This window comes from Coregonus clupeaformis, unplaced genomic scaffold (genome assembly GCF_020615455.1).
Source record: "Coregonus clupeaformis isolate EN_2021a unplaced genomic scaffold, ASM2061545v1 scaf0124, whole genome shotgun sequence".
Classification (NCBI taxonomy): Eukaryota; Metazoa; Chordata; class Actinopteri; order Salmoniformes; family Salmonidae; genus Coregonus; species Coregonus clupeaformis.
The window spans coordinates 61,283-85,932 of NW_025533579.1; the positions used below are offsets into that span (position 1 = coordinate 61,283).

Genomic DNA, 24,650 nt, shown 5'->3' on the forward strand with positions numbered 1-24,650 from the left:
GGGTCGTCACTAGTTACTACGATCACAAAGTCATAAACCCAGCCCATTTCTACCATTTCTCTTCTTAAAATCTGTTTTTAAACCTAACCCTAACCACACTGCTAACCTTATGCCTAACCCTAACCTTAAATTAAGACCAAAAAGCACATTTTTGTTTTCATGAATTTTTACGATATAGTCAATTTGGACTTTGTGGCTGTGATAACTAGTGGAAACCACCACTGCGGTGCAAAGAACGAGATTTCAACCAAAGACAGTACAGTATAAAGATAGGCAGAAACTGCTTCTCTATTAGAAATCCCCGATTACGCTTGTAGGCGATATCATGGCGACGTTGGCTAGCTACGCTCATGCGCATAAACAACGGTCGTCACGCGCAAAACTGCGCATGTGCATGCCGACAAATCAAAGGCACTCCTTCAATATAAAGTCGTTTTTGACGAAAATAACAACGTGTCAGTTTGTCTCTTTCTCGCGGTTGTAGTTATAACATATTCATCTACTAAAGACATTGGCTTGAACCTAGGTTGTGCCTTTAGATTTTGAGAAAATGAACAACTAAGGAATAATTATTTACTTCTCTCATTGACTCCTCAAACCACAAACCCCGGCCTAGTCTGCTTGGTCTGCTTCGTAAGCGTTCCCAAAAGTCTCGCGATGTTGCACCTCTGGGTTTAAAAACTATGTGGTTCAATGCAGCGTCTTCTTCTTCTTCTTCATGTAGTTTTTCCGTCAGACTAGACGCTTCGTTGTGTATTGCTGCCTTTCAGAGTTCGGAAAGTGCTTTGCACATTTGTTCACAAAAAAAAAAGGAATATGGGGGAAAAAGGAAATTGCACCATCATCTAACCAGATACTGTATACAGTGATCCCTCGCCACTTCGCGGTTCACTTATCGCGGATTCGCTATTTCGCGGATTTTCATAATGCATTTTTTTTTTGGTGCATTGTGCTCTGCATTCTGATTCGCTAAAAACTCACTCCCGCTTCTTGTATCAAAACATGCTACGAATTGTGCTATCATTTTGTCGTCTCGTGCAGTTATGTGTACGTACATAAAACAGCTTGGCAAATTTACATTAAGTTGGCCAAATTATCTTGTAATTTCGAACATCTCCTAAACCCATAATGTCGACGAAACGGCCTGGACCGACAAAAGCACCTGCGGATGGGCCCAAACGGCGGAAGATGCTACCTATCTCAGATAAAGTTAAACTTCTGGACATGCTAAGGGAAGGTAAAAGCTATGCAGCCGTTGCTCGCCATTACGGAATCAATGAATCTTCCGTTCGTTACATAAAGAAGGAGGAAAAAAACATAAGGACGACAGCAGCAGTCAATTTTAATACGAATGCAAAAAGGGTTGTAACTGTCCGCAACAAGACCATGGTACGGATGGAGACGGCATTAGCTCTGTGGACTAATGACTGCAGGAAAAAAACATAACCCTGGATACAAACGTTATCTGCACAAAAGCGAGAATGCTGTATGAAAACTTTGCTGTCAGTGACGGGGAAGAGGGAGAGGATGCCGGGCCCTCAGCAAGTGCTGCTGACACAGTGGGAGAGGATGCCAGGCCCCCAGCAAGTGCTGCTGACAAAGTGCCAAGCGCATTTAATGCAAGCAAGGGCTGGTTTGAAAAGTTTAAGAAACGCTTTGGACTTAAAAATGTTTGTCTGCACGGTGAGATGGCGTCTGCGGATACCGCTGAGGCAGAAGCCTTCGTGAACAATAAATTCAAGGCGATCATTGATGGAGACGCACAGCCGCTGACCGATGCAGAGCTGGCAGAAATGACAAAGCCACAAAGCGACGATGAAAGAGAAGAGGGAGAAGAGGACACGAGAGATGAGGAGGAAGGACTAACGCTTGGTCGCTTAGCAACCATGGTGCGAATGGCCACTGAACTTAAGCGAGTAGCTGAGGAATGGGACCCTTTGATGAGCCGTTCGTTACAGTTCTCCAACGTAATCGATGGTGGCATGTCGGTGTACAAGGATCTTTTTGCAAAGAAGAAAAAAGAGCGACAACAGCTGCCTATCACTATGTTCTTCTCCCGAACAAACACACCTGCACCGCGGGCTTCAGAAGAAGAGAACACTGCAGAGCGCAGTCAGGATGCAGCGGCCCAGTCTGAAGAGCAGTGAAACGGCCTACACGTGAGTCACTGTATTTGTATACATGTAATAGTTGCTAATTGTAAAAAAAAAAAGTTTTCTATTTCGCGGATTTCACTTATCGCGGGTCATTTTCGGAACGTAACCCCCGCGATAAACGAGGGATTACTGTATACCACTATCCCCAACACACCCCACCACCCCTTCCCACTACTTTGGCTGTAAGAGATCCTACTCCAGGCCGTCGGCCTAGGAGGCTGGAACCCCTTCTCTCAGAACCCCCAGTAGTTCTTCTGCACTAAAATCTTTGACACCCAAAAACATCTCTGCTGCTGCTACTACCAGTTCAATCTTCTGGGATTTTCTTTCCATCTGTGCAGTACAATTAATGACCATAGCAATGAGCACCAAGAAGCCAACCTTACTAAAGCACAAACTGTTCGGGTCACTCTGTATTGGCCTACTATTCACAGGGATCCTCTCAGGCTTTCTCACACTTTGCCCTCCATCCTCTACTTTCATTACTGCCTCAGCAAATGACACTTTGTGCACTGCTCTCACCCTAGAAACATCAACCTGTCCAATTGAAGCATTACACTTTTCCCACTGAATCTACACACTCCTTTGTCCCATGCCCTCCTGCACACTTCTCACACCTTGGAATCCCCCTCCTACATACTGCTGTAACATGACCGTAAACTTGCCACCTGAAACACCGTAGTGGGTTTGGAACAAAAACTCTCATGGCTGTAACACAACAAAATGTGGAAAAAGTCAAGGGTTTTCAGGAGCGTAATTATCTCTTCTGTACTTTGTGTTGTTATGCGTTAATAACATGAAGACTATGTTACCCAGCAGGCTATGCGAGGGGGAGAAGTTGAAGTATGCCTTGCATGGCTACACAAGGAGATTGCTTACTAAAGTATCCGTTTATTAATAGTTCAACCTACGCCCTGGTTTGTCATTATTTAAGGAACAAACATAACATACTTGACTCAAAGGAGAAAGTACTCTGCTTGTGTTTCGCAGATGTTGATTTGGGTTTGAACCTCACACTCTTCTTTCTGCCTCGCTTCATCTCGCCATCCGCCAACTTCCTCGCCCAGGCCTACAACATGAATTCCATCTTCCGCATTTCATCCCAGCTCAACGCAGCATTAGAAGAAGTCCAGTGAGATAAATCAATATCTAACAAATATAATAAAGTCATTAATATCTTTATCATACATAATAACTGAGTTGCAAATGTAACACATTGTGTTTGTGCAGAAAAAACGTATGTTTGAACATTGTATTAGATCTGTAGGCATACTTGAAAAATTAAAGTTATTCCATGCACAGTGCAGATGATGCATGGTCATTTCTGTATTCAACTGATAATTAGTGGTAACTCAATTGATTATCTCATGATGGAATTATCGAAGACCTCTAGCCCACTCTAGTGGAAAAAGGCCTTATCAGAGGAGCAGGCCAAGACCATTAGGTCCACTATCCTAGACAGTACTGTCGCAGACAGGAAATATCATATGTACTTGTGATTTATTTACATTAATATGCAGCTTGTTGTCAACAATCCACTTAAGCCCCAACCTGGTCCCAATGTATTGAAAACTGAATCAGACAGACAGAATATTCCCCATGCTGGTGAATTTTTTGAAAAATAAATCAACTGTTTATCCCAATCAAAATGTAATAACGGAAACTATATTGTTTGATAAGTCTACAGTCTCGACAGGGAACAGAAGCAAAGATCTACAGTGAGGGAAAAAAGTATTTGATCCCCTGCTGATTTTGTACGTTTGCCCACTGACAAAGACATGATCAGTCTATAATTTTAATGGTAGGTTTATTTGAACAGTGAGAGACAGAATAACAACAAAAAAATCCAGAAAAACGCATGTCAAAAATGTTATAAATTGATTTGCATTTTAATGAGGGAAATAAGTAGCTGGCTGTGGCGTCTTATGACGAGGTGCCCGGACGTTTTCACGGAATAATACTGCACCTAGTTAGCTAGCTGAATAAACTAGGTTAATCTATTCCTAGAAAACATTGAACCGCTGTAGTTTACAACAATTATAGTTTCTGAGGTGGAAGTTGGGAGAGTTATATTTGGGAGTTGTGGTGAGGGAGGCCCCGCTCTCTCCTTTCCCAGATGTTTAGTTCATTTTATTCCGATCTCCTCTGCATTATTGTAGCCATCTGCTGCAGCCTGTCAACTATGCCTCTGCCTATCCCTGTTCTCTCCTCTCCGCACAGGCTACACAAACGCCTCACACCGCGTGGCTGCTGCCTCTCTAACCTGGTGGTCCCTGCACGCACGACCCACGTGGAGTTCCAGGTCTCAGGCAGCCTCTGGAACTGCCGTTCTGCTGCCAACAAGGCAGACTTCATCCCAGCCTATGCTACCCTCCAGTCCCTCGACTTCTTGGCGCTGACGGAAACATGGATTACCACTGAAAACACTGCTACTCCTGCTGCTCTCTCCTCATCTGACCATGTGTTCTCGCATACCCCGAGAGCATCTGGTCAGCGGGGGTGGTGGCACAGGAATCCTCATCTCTCCCAAGTGGACATTCTCAATTTTTCCCCTGACCCATCTGTCTGTCTCCTCATTTGAATTCCATGCTGTCACAGTCACTAGCCCATTTAAGCTTAATATCCTTGTCATCTATCGCCCTCCAGGTTCCCTTGGAGAGTTCATCAATGAGCTTGACGCCTTGATAAGTTCCTTTCCTGAGGATGGCTCACCCCTCACAGTTCTGGGGGATTTCAACCTCCCTACGTCTACATTTGACTCATTTCTCTCTGCCTCCTTCTTTCCACTCCTCTCCTCTTTTGACCTCACCCTCTCACCGTCCCCCCTACTCACAAGGCAGGCAATACGCTTGACCTCATCTTTACTAGATGCTGTTCTTCTACTAATCTCACTGCAACTCCCCTCCAAGTCTCCGACCACTACTTTGTATCCTTTTCTCTCTCCCTCTCCTCCAACACTACTCACTCTGCCCCTACACAGATGGTAATGCGCCGTCGCAACCTTCGCTCTCTCTCTCCCGCTACTCTCTCCTCTTCCATCCTATCATCTCTTCCCTCTGCTCAATCCTTCTCCCTCCAATCTCCTGATTCTGCCTCATCAACCCTCCTCTCCTCCCTTTCTGCATCCTTTGACTCTCTATGTCCCCTATCCTCCCGGCCGCCTCGGTCCTCCCCTCCAGCTCTGTGGCTTGATGACTCATTGCGAGCTCACAGAACAGAGCTCCGGGCAGCTGAGCGGAAATGGAAGAAAACTAGACTCCCTGCAGACCTGGCATCTTTTCACTCCCTCCTCTCTACATTCTCTTCCTCTGTTTCTGCTGCTAAAGCCACTTTCTACCACTCTAAATTTCAAGCCTCTGCCTCTAACCCTAGGAAGCTCTTTGCCACCTTCTCCTCCCTGCTGAATCCCCCCCCCCCTCCTCCCTCTCTGTGGATGACTTCGTCAACCATTTTGAAAAGAAGGTTGACGACATCCGATCCTCGTTTGTTAAGTCAAATGACACTGCTGGTCCTGGTCACACTGCCCTACCCTATGCTTTGACTTCTTTCTCCCCTCTCTCTCCAGATGAAATCTTGCAACTTGTGACGGCAGGCCGCCCAACAACCTGCCCGCTTGACCCTATCCCCTCCTCTCTTCTCCAGACCATCTCCGGTGACCTTCTCCCTTACCTCACCTCGCTGATCAACTCATCCTTGACCACTGGCTATGTCCCTTCCGTCTTCAAGAGAGCGAGAGTTGCACCCCTCCTCAAAAAACCTACACTCGATCCCTCTGATGTCAACAACTACAGACCAGTATCCCTTCTTTCTTTTCTCTCCAAAACTATTGAGCGTGCCGTCTTTAGCCAACTCTCTTGCTATCTCTCTCAGAATGACCTTTTTGATCCAAACCAGTCAGGTTTCAAGACTGGTCATTCAACTGAGTCTGCTCTTCTCTGTGTCACAGAGGCTCTCCGCACTGCTAAAGCTAACTCTCTCTCCTCTGCTCTTGTCCTTCTAGACCTGTCTGCTACCTTTGATACTGTGAACCATCAGATCCTCCTCTCCACCCTCTCCGAGCTGGGCATCTCCGGCGCGGCTCACTCTTGGATTGCGTCCTACCTGACCGGTCGCTCCTACCAACTGGCGTGGCGAGAAGCTGTCTCCGCACCACGTGCTCTCACCACTGGTGTCCCCCAGGGCTCAGTTCTAGGCCCTCTCCTATTCTCGCTATACACCAAGTCACTTGGCTCTGTCATATCCTCACATGGCCTCTCCTATCATTGCTACGCTGACGACACACAACTAATCTTTTCCTTTCCCCCTTCTGATAACCAGGTGGCGAATCGCATCTCTGCATGTCTGGCAGACATATCAGTATGGATGACGGATCACCACCTCAAGCTGAACCTCGGCAAGACGGAGCTGCTCTTCCTCCCGGGGAAGGACTGCCCGTTCCATGATCTCGCCATCACGGTTGACAACTCCGTTGTGTCCTCCTCCCAGAGTGCGAAGAGCCTTGGCGTGACCCTGGACAACACCCTGTCGTTCTCCGCTAACATCAAGGTGGTAACCCGATCCTGTAGGTTCATGCTCTACAACATTCGGAGAGTATGACCCTGCCTTACACAGGAAGCGGCACAGGTCCTAATCCAGGCACTTGTCATCTCCCGTCTGGATTACTGCAACTCGCTGTTGGCTGGGCTCCCTGCCTGTGCCATTAAACCCCTACAACTCATCCAGAATGCCGCAGCCCGTCTGGTGTTCAACCTTCCCAAGTTCTCTCCCGTCACCCCGCTCCTCCGCACACTCCACTGGCTTCCAGTTGAAGCTCGCATCTGCTACAAGACCATGGTGCTTGCCTACGGAGCTGTGAGGGGAACGGCACCTTCGTACCTTCAGGCTCTGATCAGTCCCTACACCCAAACGAGGGCACTGCGTTCATCCACCTCTGGCCTGCTGGCTCCCCTACCTCTGCGGAAGCATAGTTCCCGCTCAGCCCAGTCAAAACTGTTCGCTGCTCTGGCACCCCAATGGTGGAACAAGCTCCCTCACGACGCCAGGACAGCGGAGTCACTCACCACCTTCCGGAGACATTTGAAACCCCACCTCTTTAAGGAATACCTGGGATAAAGTAATCCTTCTACCCCCCCCTTTACTCCAACCCACCCCCCAAAAAAAAAATATATATATATATATTGTAAAGTGGTTATCCCACTGGCTATAAGGTGAATGCACCTATTTGTAAGTCGCTCTGGATAAGAGCGTCTGCTAAATGACGTAAATGTAAATGTAAAATGTAAAGTATTTGACCCCTCTGCAAAACATGACTTAGTACTTGGTGGCAAAACCCTTGTTGGCAATCACAGAGGTCAGACGTTTCTTGTAGTTGGCCACCAGGTTTGCACACATCTCAGGAGGGATTTTGTCCCACTCCTCTTTGCAGATCTTCTCCAAATCATTAAGGTTTCGAGCCTGACGTTTGGCAACTTGAACCTTTAGCTCCCTCCACAAATGTTCTATGGGATTAAGGTCTGGAGACTGGCTAGGCCACTCCAGGACCTTAATGTGCTCCTTCTCGAGCCACTCCTTTGTTGCCTTGTCCGTGTGTTTTGGGTCATTGTCATGCTGGAATACCCATCCACGACCCATTTTCAATGCCTTAGCTGAGGGAAGGAGGTTCTCACCCAAGATTTGACGGTACATGGCCTCGTCCATCGTCCCTTTGATGCGGTGATGTTGTCCTGTCCCCTTAGCAGAAAAACAACCCCCAAAGCATAATGTTTCCACCTCCATGTTTGACGGTAGGGATGGTGTTCTTGGGGTCATAGGCAGCATTCCTCCTCCTCCAAACACGGCGAGTTGAGTTGATGCCAAAGAGCTCCATTTTGGTCTCATCTGACCACAACACTTTCACCCAGTTCTCCTCTGAATCATTCAGATGTTCATTGGCAAACTTCAGACGGGCCTGTATATGTGCTTTCTTGAGCAGGGGGACCTTGCGGGCGCTGCAGGATTTCAGTCCTTCACGGCGTAGTGTGTTATCAATTGTTTTCTTGGTGACTATGGTCCCAGCTGCCTTGAGATCATTGACAAGATCCTCCCATGTAGTTCTGGGCTGATTCCTCACTGTTCTCATGATCATTGCAACTCCACGAGGTGAGATCTTGCATGGAGCCCCAGGTCGAGGGAGATTGACAGTTCTTTTGTGTTTCTTCCATTTGCGAATAATCGCACCAACTGTTGTCACCTTCTCACCAAGCTGCTTGGCGATGGTCTTGTAGCCCATTCCAGCCTTGTGTAGGTCTACAATCTTGTCCCTGACATCCTTGGAGAGCTCTTTGGTCTTGGCCATGGTGGAGAGTTTGGAATCTGATTGATTGATTGCTTCTGTGGACAGGTGTCTTTTATACAGGTAACAAACTGAGATTAGGAGCACTCCCTTTAAGAGTGTGCTCCTAATCTCAGCTCGTTACCTGTATAAAAGACACCTGGGAGCCAGAAATCTTTCTGATTGAGAGGGGGTCAAATACTTATTTCCCTCATTAAAATGCAAATCAATTTATAACATTTTTGACATGCGTTTTTCTGGATTTTGTTGTTGTTATTCTGTCTCTCACTGTTCAAATAAACCTACCATTAAAATTATGGACTGATCATTTCTTTGTCAGTGGGCAAACGTACAAAATCAGCAGGGTATCAAATACTTTTTTCCCTCCCTGTATAGTTTATTCCTCGTCTCTCTCTGAAGTCTTTGCACCAAGAAAGGTTGACAGACCAAGATTCAAAGGTCAGATTAGGAAGGAAGAGGTGATGTTTGCTCAGTTGTGTCTAGGACATTGTACATTTAACTCTTCATTACATCTGCTTTGTGTCTGGAATGTATGGTCGATGAAACAGTGGAGCATGTGTTGTTATATTGTTGTAATTATGTTGAAGAGAGGGAAAGATTGAAGTGTAGGGTCATTGAGGTTGGACGTGTTTGGACGGATTTAGAAGGGATGGGGAAGGGTCTGTTAGAAGTTAGTAGGGCTCTTTTAAATGTTCTTAATAGTACAGTTAGGTAGGTGGATTTAGGTTTATCGGTTTGTTTCCCTTAATACATGTAGAGCTAATGTAAACAGTGATTGACCACACACTCCAGCACAGTAGGTGGCAGCATGCACCTTAACGTTTGTGGTTTAAAAGCGGATGGTTTGAGTAAAAAAATAAAATAATGATAATGGACCTTTTTATACAGTTTCTTGACTGAGTCCAGCTCGCTAATAATCACAGAAATTCCAGCTAGACAGTCAGGGAGAATATACTTTAAAATGACTCAAACTGAACAGAAAAATAAACACAACATGTAAAGTGTTGGTCCCATGTTTCATGAGCTGAACTAAAAGATCCCAGAATTTTTTGCTGATGTCAATGTTGTTGAACAGAGTGCCTCATGGTGGCGGTAGGGGTTATGGTATGGGCAGTCCTAAGCATGATAATGCACGGCCCCATGTAGCAAGGATCTGTACATAATTCCTGGAAGCTAAAAATGTCCCAGTTCTTCCATGGCCTGCATACTCACCAGACATGTCACCCATTGAGCATGTTTGGGATGCTCTGGATCGACGTGTACCACAGGCACAGCGTGTTCCAGTTCCTGCCAATATCCAGCAACTTCGCTCAGCTATTGAAGAAAATTGTGGGACAACATTCCACAGGCCACAATCAACAGCCTGATCAACTTTATGCGAAGGAGATGTGTCGCGCTGAATGAGGAAAATGGTGGTCACACCAGATAATGACTGGTTTTCTGATCCACACACCTACCTTCTTTTTAAGGTATCTGTGACCAACAGATGCATATCTGTATTCCCAGTCATGTGAAATCCATAGATTAGGGCCTAATGAATTTAAATTGACTGATTTCCTTATATGAACTGTAACTCAGTAAAATCTTTGAAATTGTTGCGTTTACATTTCTGATCAGTATACTTTAAAATGACTAAAACCAACTCAAAACTGTGTAGAAATGATAATGGACCGTTTTATACAGTTTCTTGAATGTGTCCAGCTCCCTAATAATCACGGAAATTATAGGTAAACAGTAAGGGTGTATCGAACATTCCAAAAACGATGGATAGAGGACTATCTTTTGCAAATTTTGATGGTGAGGTACTGTAACATAACCAATTTTCAGTGCGGCCCTCCGGACATAGTTGGAGACCGAATGTGGCCCCTGGGCAAAATGAGTTTCACACCCCGGCCATAGAAGAAGTCAATGCGCACTCCCCTGCGCGCCTCCGCGAGAATATTCGCCATTTTGATTCGAAAATATGACCGAGTTTTTCCTGCTTTGCATGCTTGAGAAGGCTAGCATTTGATTTGATTTACTGTAGAGGATATACATAGACAGTACGCGTAATAATATTGAATATACAAGGTACAAATGTGAGGTAACTGCCTGTCCGTTGCAAGAGAATAATATATGTGTCACCAGGTTGACATATACTTTGCTCATACTGCTCGTCAGCCTGACCCATCAAAACAAATCACGTTTGGCTAGTTCGCTAACTAACGTTAGTTATTAGCTAACGAAGGTAGGTAGCGTTAGCCAACTTCTAGCCATACATACGAGTGGATTGCAAACTTTGAACAACACGGTAAGTTTCTCAGGACCAACGTTGGCTAGCTAAAGCTGGTGAGTTATATTTGGGCTTGGCGACTAACTATCTGGTTAAGCTATCAGTGACAGTACATAGTTAGCTAAATAGGGTTAACTAGCTTTTGCCAATTTAGCTAGATAGCTCAAGTTATGCTAATGATAGTTAACGTTAGCTGCTAGTTATCGGACTCCGAGAGAAACTAACGCCGACAACCAGCCATCTAACTAACTCGCAACGACAAAGTTGATACTAATGTGCTCAACTTGTGTTAACGTTAGCTAAATTGTATGGTAACGTTAAGTTAGTTAACTACCTGGAAAGCTAGCGGCTCTGGATTCTCTCTGCATTTGACTGAATGTATCGAATCCCTCTGGCTCAGCCAATCTACTTTGCTAACTGAATTAGGTAGCTATCTCGCTTGCTAATATGTCCTAGCTAACTAATACTAGCTGACGTTAGCTGCTGTTGTTCAGACATTCGACGTTAGCGAGACCAAAAAGAGAGAAGTTCGTTCTCAAGATCATGTCTCAGTTGCAAGAAATGTTATTAACTACCTAACATGTTACTTCCTGCATTCGTGAAGATATACTTGTTGCGGAAAATTCCACACAGTTGTAAAATTGTAGTTGTCTAGAAACAAATCGACGGTCTTGGAATTTCTATCCATTGAACAAACAAAGTCAACCCCGTTTCCAACTGCATGGCAAGGGTTTGGCACTGGCAGCGTTACCTTATAAATAATCAATGTCAAATCTCTAAGTAGTGAATAGAAGTAGCCAGCAAGTACTACAGTAGTGACTTGTGAAGTAAACAGAAATGTGAGCTACCAACACTCAGCAGTTGATGTGCATTTCTTGCCAAGGCCACCACCATATCATTTTACATTTCTACAGAACATTGTCAGGCAAGGAGTGATAGTAGACCCTAAAGGGTTCCTTATCTTACAAATGGTTATTCGGAGAAATTATCAACATGGAAAAGTAGAATGGGGGGGGTTGAGAAGTGAATTAAACAATAATACAAAATAATATACATGTTTACATGAGACAATAATACAAATAAAATATACACTTTGACAACTGTAGCAATGATAAATGTCCATTGGCGAGTGGGGGCTATTGGCCATTCTGACAGGTTTTGGCATGAAACTCTTATACTGCCCGCATCAAAGTAATGGAAGCGGGGAGAATATGCCGTGGCTGAGGTCCATGATAGGCATACAGACAAAATAGAACAGTCAAATTTGTAAATAAAGCAATTATCCAAAACCAACCACATCTTGAATCCTTGGTATAAGGTGGCAAAACAAAAGAGCATCTTAAATGGGGCTCCCTGTTGCTACTTCTGTTAGCAACTCATGGAGAAGTGCACGTGCTTAGCTGTGCAGCCAACTGAGACTGATAAGCACCTAATTAGGAGATGGGAGAGCCTGGCTATGTCCAAATGATCTTAGATAGCCTCCTTTAACCTATCAACTCTCCTTCATAACCACTGATCGTAGTAGACTTTATACGTTTCCACCATGTCCAAATTATCTTAGATAGCCTCCTTTAACCTATCAACTCTCCTTCATAACCACTGATCATAGTAGACTTTATACGTTTCCACCATCTTGCTTTTGCCTAACTAATCAGTGGTCATGAAGGTGAGGAGACAAGGAAAGGAAGCCATCTAAGATTTGTGACATAGCCTGCCCTCTGATTGCTCTGTCTATACCGCGTTCACATGCCATCGGAGTTATCAGAAATTCCTAGTTCCGACTGGGACGTTTCACTTAAACGACCCTCCAAGTCTGAATTACAAGTGGGAAACTCTGAGAAAATTGTTGACAACTACAACCTTATCAATATGGATAATGTAGCTAGATTGACCATATTGTCAATGTCAAGCTAGCAAACTTTTATTATTAGCAATGTTAGCTAGCTTATCAAGCTAACTAAAATCTTGTTGGTTGACGAATTGTTCCGATCAAAAAGCACATGAATGAAACAAAGTTGTATATCCGACATCACAACTAGGAAATAGGAAGTTCTGACGAGCATGTGAACGAACGCTGCATTACTACACTGCCCCATAAGCCACTTGCTTTGCTTAATGACAGGCTTCTGTTGGGTCATAGCATCCAGTTGATTGCTCTTCAACCATTGTTCCTCTTTTCATCATTTACTACATTAGCCAGTGGACTGTTTTGTTGAGGATGCCCCTGGTGAGTTCTATTTTAGATGAGAAGTCAAGTTTTTGCTTTTTCCTGTGTAGCACTCTAGGGGTTATTGTTGCACTAGTGAGCTCTGTGTAAATGTATGCCAGATGGGCGCTCCGCACGTGCAGGGCAGGGTTGTCCAAATAAGAGGAAAAAGGAGGAAACACGTTGATTTCCTTTTTCAGACCCATTCTTGTGTTATGTGTGGGCGGCCAGTCAGTGTTGTATTGCACAGGCCAGCACATTTGTCTTTTGTTGACTAAGCAAGTCGGTTTGACTTTGTCCCTTCTAACATGTCTGAATGATGGTCTTGATAGTTTAGTGTGTTTACCATAGCAACCATAGCCAACAGATTTTTCGAAACTATTCTCATTTCCTGTCTGTAGTTGTGGTTGCCTAGGCTATAGCTTATAGCTAGGTTGTTTAGTGTGCAATGCTGACGTCAAAAACAGTGAAGTAGCTAGAGCTAACCACAACCTTTTCACATTAGTGATGTGTGAGTGAGGGTCCAGGAAAGGGCAGTGTGCACTATATGCAATTTCTTCTGCATATCTTTTTAAAGCATACAGGTAATAATATTAATTGTAGTAGCTAGGCAGCTAACCCTGGTAGTCAGCCCAGTGTTCATACATTAGACTTATGACAAAGTTGTCCACAGGTCTGACCTAGAGTATGTGGACAACTACAAATACAGTCTGGTTAGACTGTAAACTCTCCTTCCAGACTCACATTAAGCATCTCCAATCCAAAGTTAAATCTAGAATCTGCTTCCTATTTCGCAAACGAAGCCTCCTTCACTCATGCTGCCAAACATGCCCTCGTAAAACTGGCTATCCTACCGATCCTTGACTTCGGCAATGTCATTTACAAAATAGCCTCCAACACTCTACTCAGCAAATTGGATGTAGTCTATCACAGTGCCATCCGTTTTGTCATCAAAGCCCCATATACTACCCACCATTGTGACCTGTACGCTCTTGTTGGCTGGTCCTCACTACATATTCATCGCCAAACCCACTGGCTCCAGGCCATCTATAAATCACTGCTAGGCAAATCCCCGCCTTATCTTAGCTCATTGGTCACCATAGCAACACCCACCCGTAGTATGCGCTCCAGCAGGTATATCTCACTGGTCATCCCCAAAGCCAACACCTCCTTTGGCCGCCATTCCTTCCAGTTCTCTGCTGCAAATGACTGGAACGAACTGCAAAAATCTCTGAAGCTGGAGACACTTATCTCCCTCACTAACTTTAAGCATCAGTTGTCAGAGCACCTTACCGATCACTGCACCTGTACACAGCCCATCTGAAATTAGCCCACCCAACTACCTCATCCCCATATTGTTATTTATTTTGCTCATTTGCACCCCAGTATCTCTATTTGCACATCATCTATTGCACATCTATCATTCCAGTGTTAACACTAATTGTAATTATTTTGCACTATGGCCTATTTATTGCCTTACCTCCATAACTTGCTACATTTGAACACACTGTATATATATTTTCTGTTGTATTTTTGACTTTATGTTTTGTTTTACCCCATATGTAACTCTGTTGTTTTTATCGCACTGCTTTGCTTTATCTTGGCCAGGTCGCAGTTGTAAATGAGAACTTGTTCTCAACTGGCTTACCTGGTTAAATAAAGGTTAAATAAATAAAAATAAATTAATTAATTTGACCGTAATTGGTAGCCTATGCAAGCCTATAATCCATTTCAAAATGCTAATCTCATTTCGTAAAGCATTTGCATAGGCCTAACAAGACCCAAAGCATGCATCTGGAATTTTGTTTAAGATTTTCCAGCTAGTATCTCGTAGTTGATGGCATGCCCATTTTTCAGTGTGAGCCTCTCCATTATGTTGGCTTAAATGCCATTCACTACTGTCTTCAGGTAATTAAGTTAGCTGGAGTTCTTTGTTGTTTGTGTTCTTGACGACACAACACAAAGCATTGCGCATTTCACTGTTGTTAGGCTAAATTGAGTTGATATATAACATTAGTCTAGGCCTAGTTTTTTTATAAGCCACAAGGCAAGTCAGGGCAGGCTGTTGTAACTATTGGCACAGCAGTTAATTGTCTCATTCATAAAACTGAAAGCTAAGAATTCTATAGAAGCAGGTTGACTTAGGGTTCGGCTGCCCGACGCTAAGATTTCAAAAGTCAAACCCTGCTTTCTCACTAGCAGTCTACTAACTAGAAGGCTAGGTCATGACCTTACAACTAATGGCAGCCAGACAAATGTATTTCTTGAAAGTTCTATTCAGAATCCTCCTTGTGATGTCAAGCAGTCTGAGTAAATCTGATGCCACACATGCATCTTGTGTTTAAAGATGACTATGCAAATACTGCTGCTGACTAATAATGGATGTCTTTGAGAGCTGATGCAAGGTCCTATATGAATTTAATTATAATTTATTGTAACCCCAATTCCCTTCTCTCTCTCAGGTTATGGTGAGCCCTTCAGTGTGTTGTGTATTAAGGAGGCCCATGTTCTAAGAGGAGACCCATGCTGATAAATGCCAGGCCTCGCCACTCTCTCTGCCGTCTGCACAAACACAAATGCCTGCCTGTCTGTGAGGAAGGTCTGATTAAAGATACCCACATTTCATCTACTGGTAAGCACAATTACTGGAGGTTACATCTCAAATGATATCTGTAATGAGTTTGTTGTTCATGTGTTGACCGAGTCAGTGACCGTGCTTATGTGGATGTTTTTAGATGTTCCTGCTTCATTGTTTTCATCTTTGTGTGTGTATTTCCCCTGTTACCCTCCCCACCTACGCATGAACCTCACCTCTTTTAATCTCCCCCCTTTTCTTCCTCTTCTCCTTTATAGTAAATTACATTTCTTTTCATAATCTCAAAAGCAAAAAACTAAAAAGTAATTCATCATCATGAGTAGCCTAGCTTTAGTTAGCTAGGTCAACCAATACATCATTATGAGTAGCCTAGCTATAGTTAGCTAAGTCAACCAATACATCATTATGAGTAGTTGGCTAGGTCAACCAATAGAGGCCACGTCTTTGAGTGTATGCATCCTTTAAAGATGGAGAGGGACAGTTCATGGCTTGCTCAGCGGAAAATAGTCAGGGAGATGGTTGAAGTGTCTGGTGGTGATCTTGTAGAGGGCTACAAGATCAAAACCACCAGAAATATGCAACAAAACTCAATGTTATCAAAAACAAAACAGCTCATAAAAAATAAAAACAACTTGTAAAAACACATTTACAGGAGCTCTCTGCTTAGGCTGCTACTAGGGCGCCATGCCAACATTGCGTCCCTCTTTCTCTGACTCTCTCCTTCTTTCTCCTCCTAGGGCTGTGCCCCCTGTCCAAGCAGCCATCATGTTCTGGAAGTTTGACCTGCACACCACGTCCCACATCGACCAGCTGCTGGACCGGGAGGACGTGACGCTGCGGGAGCTCATGGAGGAGGACGATGTCCTGCAGGAGTGCAAGGCCCAGAACCGCCGGCTGCTGCTCTTCCTCTCTCAGGACCACTGCATGACAGAGCTGGTCAACCTCATCACCACAGAGCCCCCTGCTGACCTAGAGGAGAAGAGCCGCTTTAAGTGAGAGAAAAGGGTCGACCGAGGGGGAAGAGGGATGGGCTGAGATGTGGCCGCTCAACACACGTGTATATTATGACATTATTGTAAGAGAACATTTGTGCTAAACAAAGGATACTTTTAATGAAATAAATATTCAAATACACCCTATGCTTAAGCCATCACGGACTGACCTTCCCTCTAAAAAACAGTTGTACGGAATGAAAGGGGCTTCTCCGTAACATGCTCTGACATTGCCTGGGTTCTATGCTCAGTGGATGATAAGTACCAACTGCCAAGTTTCAACGCAAGACCAGCATGCATACACTATTACGGTCTTTTTTATTTTCCTGTGATTCTCAATGTCAAACACACAGAGATCCCTGTCTAGAGTGAAAGAGCTTGTGGCTGTGCGGTCTAGTCCTCGCCTTGTCGGTTATGAGTTCAAATCCAGTTATGTCTGCTCAGCTGTTATCTGCAGAGTTGGTCGAAGGGCAGCTGTGATGATTGGAGGAGGTTAAAGGGGCTGGAGCACAATGGCCACTTGGTATTTAAATACAGACTTTGCCTATAAAAACTAAAGCCTTGTTCACATTAGCATTTTGAAGTGACTTTTTGGAATATCTGTTTCGAATCTGTTCATTTTCCTGCAGTCTGAACAGCCAAAACGCACATGGAATCAGATATTTCAAGCCACATTCGTAGGTGGTTTGAAATCAAATACAAATCTGATTCCTGGCCATGCAACTTGTCTGAACGGTCAAATCTGATTTATTTACCCTCAAGTGGTTTTTATTTGGCATATCTTGTTGCTTGCTAGCTACTCTGACAGTATTGACAAGAACAGGTGGTAGCTAACTAGCTTGTTAATTGTTTAAAAATGAGTGAATGTGCTAGAAAGCGAAACAGCTACCTAGCTAGCTAGTTGAGGGTTGTGGATTTCTACAAAATACTTGTTTTGAAAGTTGTATCATTTTATCCTTTTAGGCTTTAAAATTGTTCTTTTAAGATTTTTAACATTCAAAGCAACTAGGAAACGTCCATGGCAGGCATTGTGGTCACCTTAGCTTGCTACATAACTTCTGAGTGATAGGAAGCATGAGCAATTTCTATTGAGCCGACATATGCAGCGTTCACCGTGAATGGGATCTCTGCGAAAACAGGAACATTGCCTTTAAAAGCCACAATGCCTATATTCCGTGATTGGATTGAATCCCGGCCTTAATGGGAGCCAAGATACGTTTTTGATGGCTTTAAGGTTGAAGACTGATAATTGACAGTGTAGAAACACAATAGGATGTTTTGAACTCACAACGTCATGAACTGGGAACAGAACTACCAGTGCCATGATAGATGCCTCTAAATTAGTTCATGTTTTTAGGTTGATTCTTCTAATGTGACAGAAAAGTACAACAGGTGGCGTTGGGTTTGAAACATGCCCTCATAGAAATCCTATTAAATTACTATTCTAATTCCTAACTCTATGCATGCCCTCTTGTGGACAAAATCTAGCCATGTAAAGAAGCTTACAAGACACAAAAAACACCCAATAGGGCCTGGTTTCCCAAAAGCATCTTAAGGTTAAGTTCATCGTTAGAACCATACTCATTCCTATGGTTCTAACGATGAACATAGCCTTAAGATGCTTTTGGGAAACTGGGCCCTGATCTTGATTGGGTCCCTTAGCATAGCATACACAACATGGTCTTCAGCATACTGAGTCCAATAAACATGGATTCAGAATTGACGAAATGAGCATCGTCAGAATATTTCCAAACATCGTAAAAGTATCATATTTCAAGAATTAATACAGACTGTACACCTCCCTCCCACACTGACACTTAGACTGTTTTCCCCCCCTCTCATCCTGTTGTTGTCGTCCCACATTACAGGTTCCCTAACATCGCCTGTGAGCTCCTGACATCAGACGTGTCCCTCATCAACGACAAGTTGGGCGGGGACGAGTCACTCCTGGAGACTCTCTACCACTTCCTGGAGCAGGACCCGCCCCTCAACCCGCTATTAGCCAGCTTCTTCAGCAAGACCATTGGCAACCTCATCGCTAGGAAAACAGAACAGGTAATCTCAATGCCCAAGAAGTCATAAAGGTGGATAAAGAAAATGTAAAGACCTATCTGGAGCTCACCAAATGTCTCTTTTGCTCCAGGTAATCTCCTTCCTGAGGAAAAAGGATGGCTTCATCGGCCTGGTGCTGAAACACATCGACGCCTCCGCCATGATGGACCTGCTGCTTCGCCTCATCAGCTGTGTGGAGCCTGCCCCCTTGAGGCAGGAGGTCCTGAATGTAAGCTGCCACTGTGGGTCTGTCTGTCTGCCAGCCATACCTGTTCTCATAAATGTTGTGTTCAATTAGAAATATAATTTCTTATTGACTTGGACATCTTGTATTTCTCTCATTCATTCCCTGTCATACTCTTTCTTTCCTTATCTCAGTGGCTGAACGAAGAGAAGCTGATTCAGAGACTCTCAGAGCTCATCCATACAGGCAAAGACGAGGAAGTGAGTATAGACCTTAGTCTGATATTGCAGTACTATACCTGGACAAGGCATGGTAGTTCATATTAACCATCTGGTCAGAAGTATGAATCCTGATTTGTTACATTTTTTTTTTTTTAAGAGACAATCAAATGCGTCCCAGACGCTTTGTGACATCATCCGCCTTAGTCGAGACCAGGTCAACCAGATGCAGGAGAACGTCGAGGCCGACCCCTTATTGGCTGTACTAGAGTCGCAGGAGAGCGTAGCGGGGCTCCTGAAGACAATGTTTGAGGGGGAGAGGAGTGAGGCCTCCATTGTTAACGGAACTCAAGTGCTACTTACCTTACTGGAGACCAGGAGGTCCGGGTGAGTGGAACAACTGTTCTCTCTCATATAAACTCTCCCTCCCTCATATCTCGTTCCATTGCCTTGTCCAGAAACAACCTCTAGCCACTTGTGGAGATCTTAAAAGGATATGATAGAGTTAAGCTATATGGTAATACCTCCACCTCGCCTTCTGAGAGGCTGGCTGGATTTATCACCACATTGCTTACACCTGTCCAATCCTCTCAGATCTCCACAAATGTTTAGGGCAGGTGTTATGTGAATTATTTATCAAACTATTTCAGTGTCTCTGTGCGTCTCCCAAAAGGTTGTAATGCTTTTGGATCAATGAAACGGACAGAGTCCCGGTCTGCATAGTCAGAGATGTTTATTCATTGAGAATTCTGCCATCTTTTATACTCACACGTCATACAAAAATCCCTCCCCTCTTTAGGTGGGCTGTAGTTTTCCACTTTAAAACTGCTCACCTGACCATCAGTTCACACATACAGTGGGGGGAAAAAGTATTTAGTCAGCCACCAATTGTGCAAGTTCTCACACTTAAAAATATGAGAGAGGCCTGTAAATAGGTACACGTCAACTATGACAGACAAAATGAGGGAAAAAAATCCAGAAAATCACATTGTAGGATTTTTTATGAATTTATTTGCAAATTATGGTGGAAAATAAGTATTTGGTCAATAACAAAAGTTTCTCAATACTTTGTTATATACCCTTTGTTGGCAATGACACAGGTCAAACGTTTTCTGTAAGTCTTCTCAAGGTTTTCACACACTGTTGCTGGTATTTTGGCCCATTCCTCCATGCAGATCTCCTCTAGAGCAGGGATGTTTTGGGGCTGTCGCTGGGCAACACAGACTTTCAACTCCCTCCAAAGATTTTCTATGGGGTTGAGATCTGGAGACTGGCTAGGCCACTCCAGGACCTTGAAATGCTTCTTACGAAGCCACTCCTTCGTTGCCCGGGCGGTGTGTTTGGGATCATTGTCATGCTGAAAGACCCAGCCACGTTTCATCTTCAATGCCCTTGCTGATGGAAGGAGGTTTTCACTCAAAATCTCACGATACATGGCCCCATTCATTCTTTCCTTTACACGGATCAGTCGTCCTGGTCCCTTTGCAGAAAAACAGCCCCAAAGCATGATGTTTCCACCTCCATGCTTCACAGTAGGTATGGTGTTCTTTGGATGCAACTCAGCATTCTTTGTCCTCCAAACACGACGAGTTGAGTTTTTACCAAAAAAGTTCTATTTTGGTTTCATCTGACCATATGACATTCTCCCCAATCCTCTTCTGGATCATCCAAATGCACTCTAGCAAACTTCAGACGGGCCTGGACATGTACTGGCTTAAGCAGGGGGACACATCTGGCACTGCAGGATTTGAGTCCCTGGCGGCGTAGTGTGTTACTGATGGTAGGCTTTGTTACTTTGGTCCCAGCTCTCTGCAGGTCATTCACTAGGACCCCCCGTGTGGTTCTGGGATTTTTGCTCACCGTTCTTGTGATCATTTTGACCCCACGGGGTGAGATCTTGCGTGGAGCCCCAGATCGAGGGAGATTATCAGTGGTCTTGTATGTCTTCCATTTCCTAATAATTGCTCCCACAGTTGATTTCTTCAAACCAAGCTGCTTACCTATTGCAGATTCAGTCTTCCCAGCCTGGTGCAGGTCTACAATTTTGTTTCTGGTGTCCTTTGACAGCTCTTTGGTCTTGGCCATAGTGGAGTTTGGAGTGTGACTGTTTGAGGTTGTGGACAGGTGTCTTTTATACTGATAACAAGTTCAAACAGGTGCCATTAATACAGGTAACGAGTGGAGGACAGAGGAGCCTCTTAAAGAAGAAGTTACAGGTCTGTGAGAGCCAGAAATCTTGCTTGTTTGTAGGTGACCAAATACTTATTTTCCACCATAATTTGCAAATAAATTCATTAAAAATCCTACAATGTGATTTTCTGGATTTTTTTTCCTCAATTTGTCTGTCATAGTTGACGTGTACCTATGATGAAAATTACAGGCCTCTCTCATCTTTTTAAGTGGGAGAACTTGCACAATTGGTGGCTGACTAAATACTTTTTTCCCCCACTGTACATACATACACACACACACACATGCATACACACACACACATTCCTTAGTTATCGCCGTCCTCACAATATCCTGCACCATATTTCATACTCCATAAAAAGCATATAAGTTGATTTGCATATAAAAATTCTCATTCAATACAGGTTCATCAGGGTTACCCCATGATTAAAAGCGTAACGTTACTCTTTAGCAATGGTACCCAACCTGTTTACCCACTATCTGGAAACAACAGTCTAAGCCTATAGTGAAGAACATTTGCTTCGTCACATCCTGCAACATCGGTTAACTAGTACATCATACTTAAAACAAGACTTTAATACACAAAATATAATTACAATAACTTTTAAACTAGAGATTTATAGTTCTAGGAAAACATCCAGTCTCAAACTATCTGAACCGTCGTCCTCCTCCACCAAGCCTGGTGGGTCATATTCTTCATTCGGTTGGTCGGAGTCCGGGATTGGGCCGAATCTCACCATCTGCTGTGATACTGCATACTCCAACGCCTTGCTCACCAACCCTCGGACACAGGGAATAAGACAACATCCACAAAGAACAAGTATACCCATAGAAGCTATAGCTGCAGCCAGAATAGTTACAACAATAGTTTTCCATTTACCAAACATGTTATCAAACCAACCAGTCATTGATGTATTCACCCCCCAGTTCTCAGCCCATTCTTTACTTAATGCAGTGAGACCTGCCAGTGCTCTAGTTACTGTACAATCTGGGGCTGTATTGTTGGGGATAAACATACAACAATGACCTCCCACCATCTTGCAAATCCGCCCTTCTCTGCTAAAAGCATTTCGAGAACCAAACTATTCTGCAGGTCATGAGTGAGGTGACGGATTGTTGGCCTGAGATTCTCTTCACTGCATCCCTTGTCTAATTAACGAACCTTTGTAGATGTAATTAATCCGGTCAACATTTTTATGAATTGTAACCCACCAGAAAACCTTGTTGTAAACCCTTCTCCAATTTGATCTGTGATTCGCATTACTTTGGTGTCTATAACATTGAGTTCATGGTGAATTGGGGTGCCTTAGTATTATCCTTTTTAAGAGTGGTTATTTTAATATCAGAACAATTAGGTGAGGTTTGGTTTGATCCCAAATCTATCACACAAGAGAACATGGTCTGAGGCATAGGTGCAGTTAGAAGGGTTGGCCTACCTGTTGAACAGGCATAACAATTAGTTTGACCCAACGCCCTAGCTGTGTAGTTCATCCACCTTACCCAGAAGTTCTCATTTGAAATTCCTTCTACTTCTCCTTGGTTCATTTCCTGCAAGAGGAAATATTCTACCCTTGGTGGTTTAGTGCTATTTAGGATTCCTTCTGAGGGCCTTCCAAGGGGTATTAGACTATTTGTTGATACCTCTGGTGATAACATTGGATCTACCTGCTGATCTGTCTCGGAGGTGGAAGATTCATTTCTCTCCTGAAAAATGCCCCGAAATCATCAACACAGGCCCAATAGTTCCTTGCTATGTCATCTTGCATAATTGACTTTACCGTTATCACCAGTTCCGTTTTACATTTATCATGGGTTTGTTTAATTCCCCATCGGTGTACTGCGTCCATTCCATTCTCATAGTATGTTCCCCAGGTATGTTTAAACACCCTTGCCCAAGGACATGAGCGTTCCCCAGTGCAAATGTATTTACCATACCTTCTAGGACCTAACTTTCTTGTACACGCCCCCTTCTTACCAAAGCCCACAAAACCTCCTATCTCTTTATGGGAGAAGTCGAATGGTATCTTGAATCCCCCATCTTGTCCTAAACTGACTTTTTAACTATTAAAATAATCATTCCCCCAATAGTCTTTCTTGGTTTCAGTATTTCTACGAGATCGAATCAGTGCATCATTTCCCTGTTTAGGTTGACCTGGATTAATCCATAATATGGTTAACATGATGATGCAGCTCAGAGTCCACCAAAATCCCTAAAACCGCCATCCCAATCCTGTCCAGTTCTTCTCTTTAACTCTGTGTGTGTTCAACAGTGTTGGTATGTGGGCCTACCTTTTTGCAGTGGGTAACGTGGACCCAAGTGGCTCTCTCAGCTATTCTTATAGCGAAGGCAGTTACCAATAGGACTTGGTATGGTTCCTCCCAGCGTGACTGCTTTCAATCCTTTTTCCTCAACAATTGGATCCACACCCAGTCTCCAGGTTATATACAGTGGGGGAAAAAAGTATTTAGTCAGCCACCAATTGTGCAAGTTCTCCCACTTAAAAAGATGAGAGGCCTGTAATTTTCATCATAGGTACACGTCAACTATGACAGACAAATTGAGGTTTTTTTTCTCCAGAAAATCACATTGTAGGATTTTTAATGAATTTATTTGCAAATTATGGTGGAAAATAAGTATTTGGTCACCTACAAACAAGCAAGATTTCTGGCTCTCACAGACCTGTAACTTCTTCTTTAAGAGGCTCCTCTGTCCTCCACTCGTTACCTGTATTAATGGCACCTGTTTGAACTTGTTATCAGTATAAAATACACCTGTCCACAACCTCAAACAGTCACACTCCAAACTCCACTATGGCCAAGACCAAAGAGCTGTCAAAGGACACCAGAAACAAAATTGTAGACCTGCACCAGGCTGGGAAGACTGAATCTGCAATAGGTAAGCAGCTTGGTTTGAAGAAATCAACTGTGGGAGCAATTATTAGGAAATGGAAGACATACAAGACCACTGATAATCTCCCTCGATCTGGGGCTCCACGCAAGATCTCACCCCGTGGGGTCAAAATGATCACAAGAACGGTGAGCAAAAATCCCAGAACCACACGGGGGGACCTAGTGAATGACCTGCAGAGAGCTGGGACCAAAGTAACAAAGCCTACCATCAGTAACACACTACGCCGCCAGGGACTCAAATCCTGCAGTGCCAGACGTGTCCCCCTGCTTAAACCAGTACATGTCCAGGCCCGTCTGAAGTTTGCTAGAGTGCATTTGGATGATCCAGAAGAGGATTGGGAGAATGTCATATGGTCAGATGAAACCAAAATATAACTTTTTGGTTAAAACTCAACTCGTCGTGTTTGGAGGACAAAGAATGCGGAGTTGCATCCAAAGAACACCATACCTACTGTGAAGCATGGAGGTGGAAACATCATGCTTTGGGACTGTTTTTCTGCAAAGGGACCAGGACGACTGATCCGTGTAAAGGAAAGAATGAAT

At 43.9% G+C, this 24,650-nt stretch overlaps 1 protein-coding gene across 3 annotated transcripts in view; it reads left to right on the top strand.

Annotated features, from left to right (window-relative positions):
* The first annotated feature begins 10,426 nt into the window (after positions 1-10,426).
* LOC121548656 (serine/threonine-protein phosphatase 6 regulatory subunit 2-like) overlaps positions 10,427-24,650 on the top strand; it is a 28,812-nt gene continuing 14,588 nt past the window's right edge. For all 3 annotated transcript variants that reach the window (XM_041860177.2, XM_041860182.2, XM_041860190.2), the window contains exons 1-7: positions 10,427-10,777; positions 15,428-15,597; positions 16,299-16,553; positions 18,422-18,608; positions 18,697-18,834; positions 18,984-19,049; positions 19,168-19,394. In XM_041860177.2, coding sequence (XP_041716111.2) covers positions 16,327-16,553; positions 18,422-18,608; positions 18,697-18,834; positions 18,984-19,049; positions 19,168-19,394 — 845 coding nt within the window. In that variant the 5' untranslated portion in view covers positions 10,427-10,777; positions 15,428-15,597; positions 16,299-16,326. The remainder of the gene's footprint in view (positions 10,778-15,427; positions 15,598-16,298; positions 16,554-18,421; positions 18,609-18,696; positions 18,835-18,983; positions 19,050-19,167; positions 19,395-24,650) is intronic.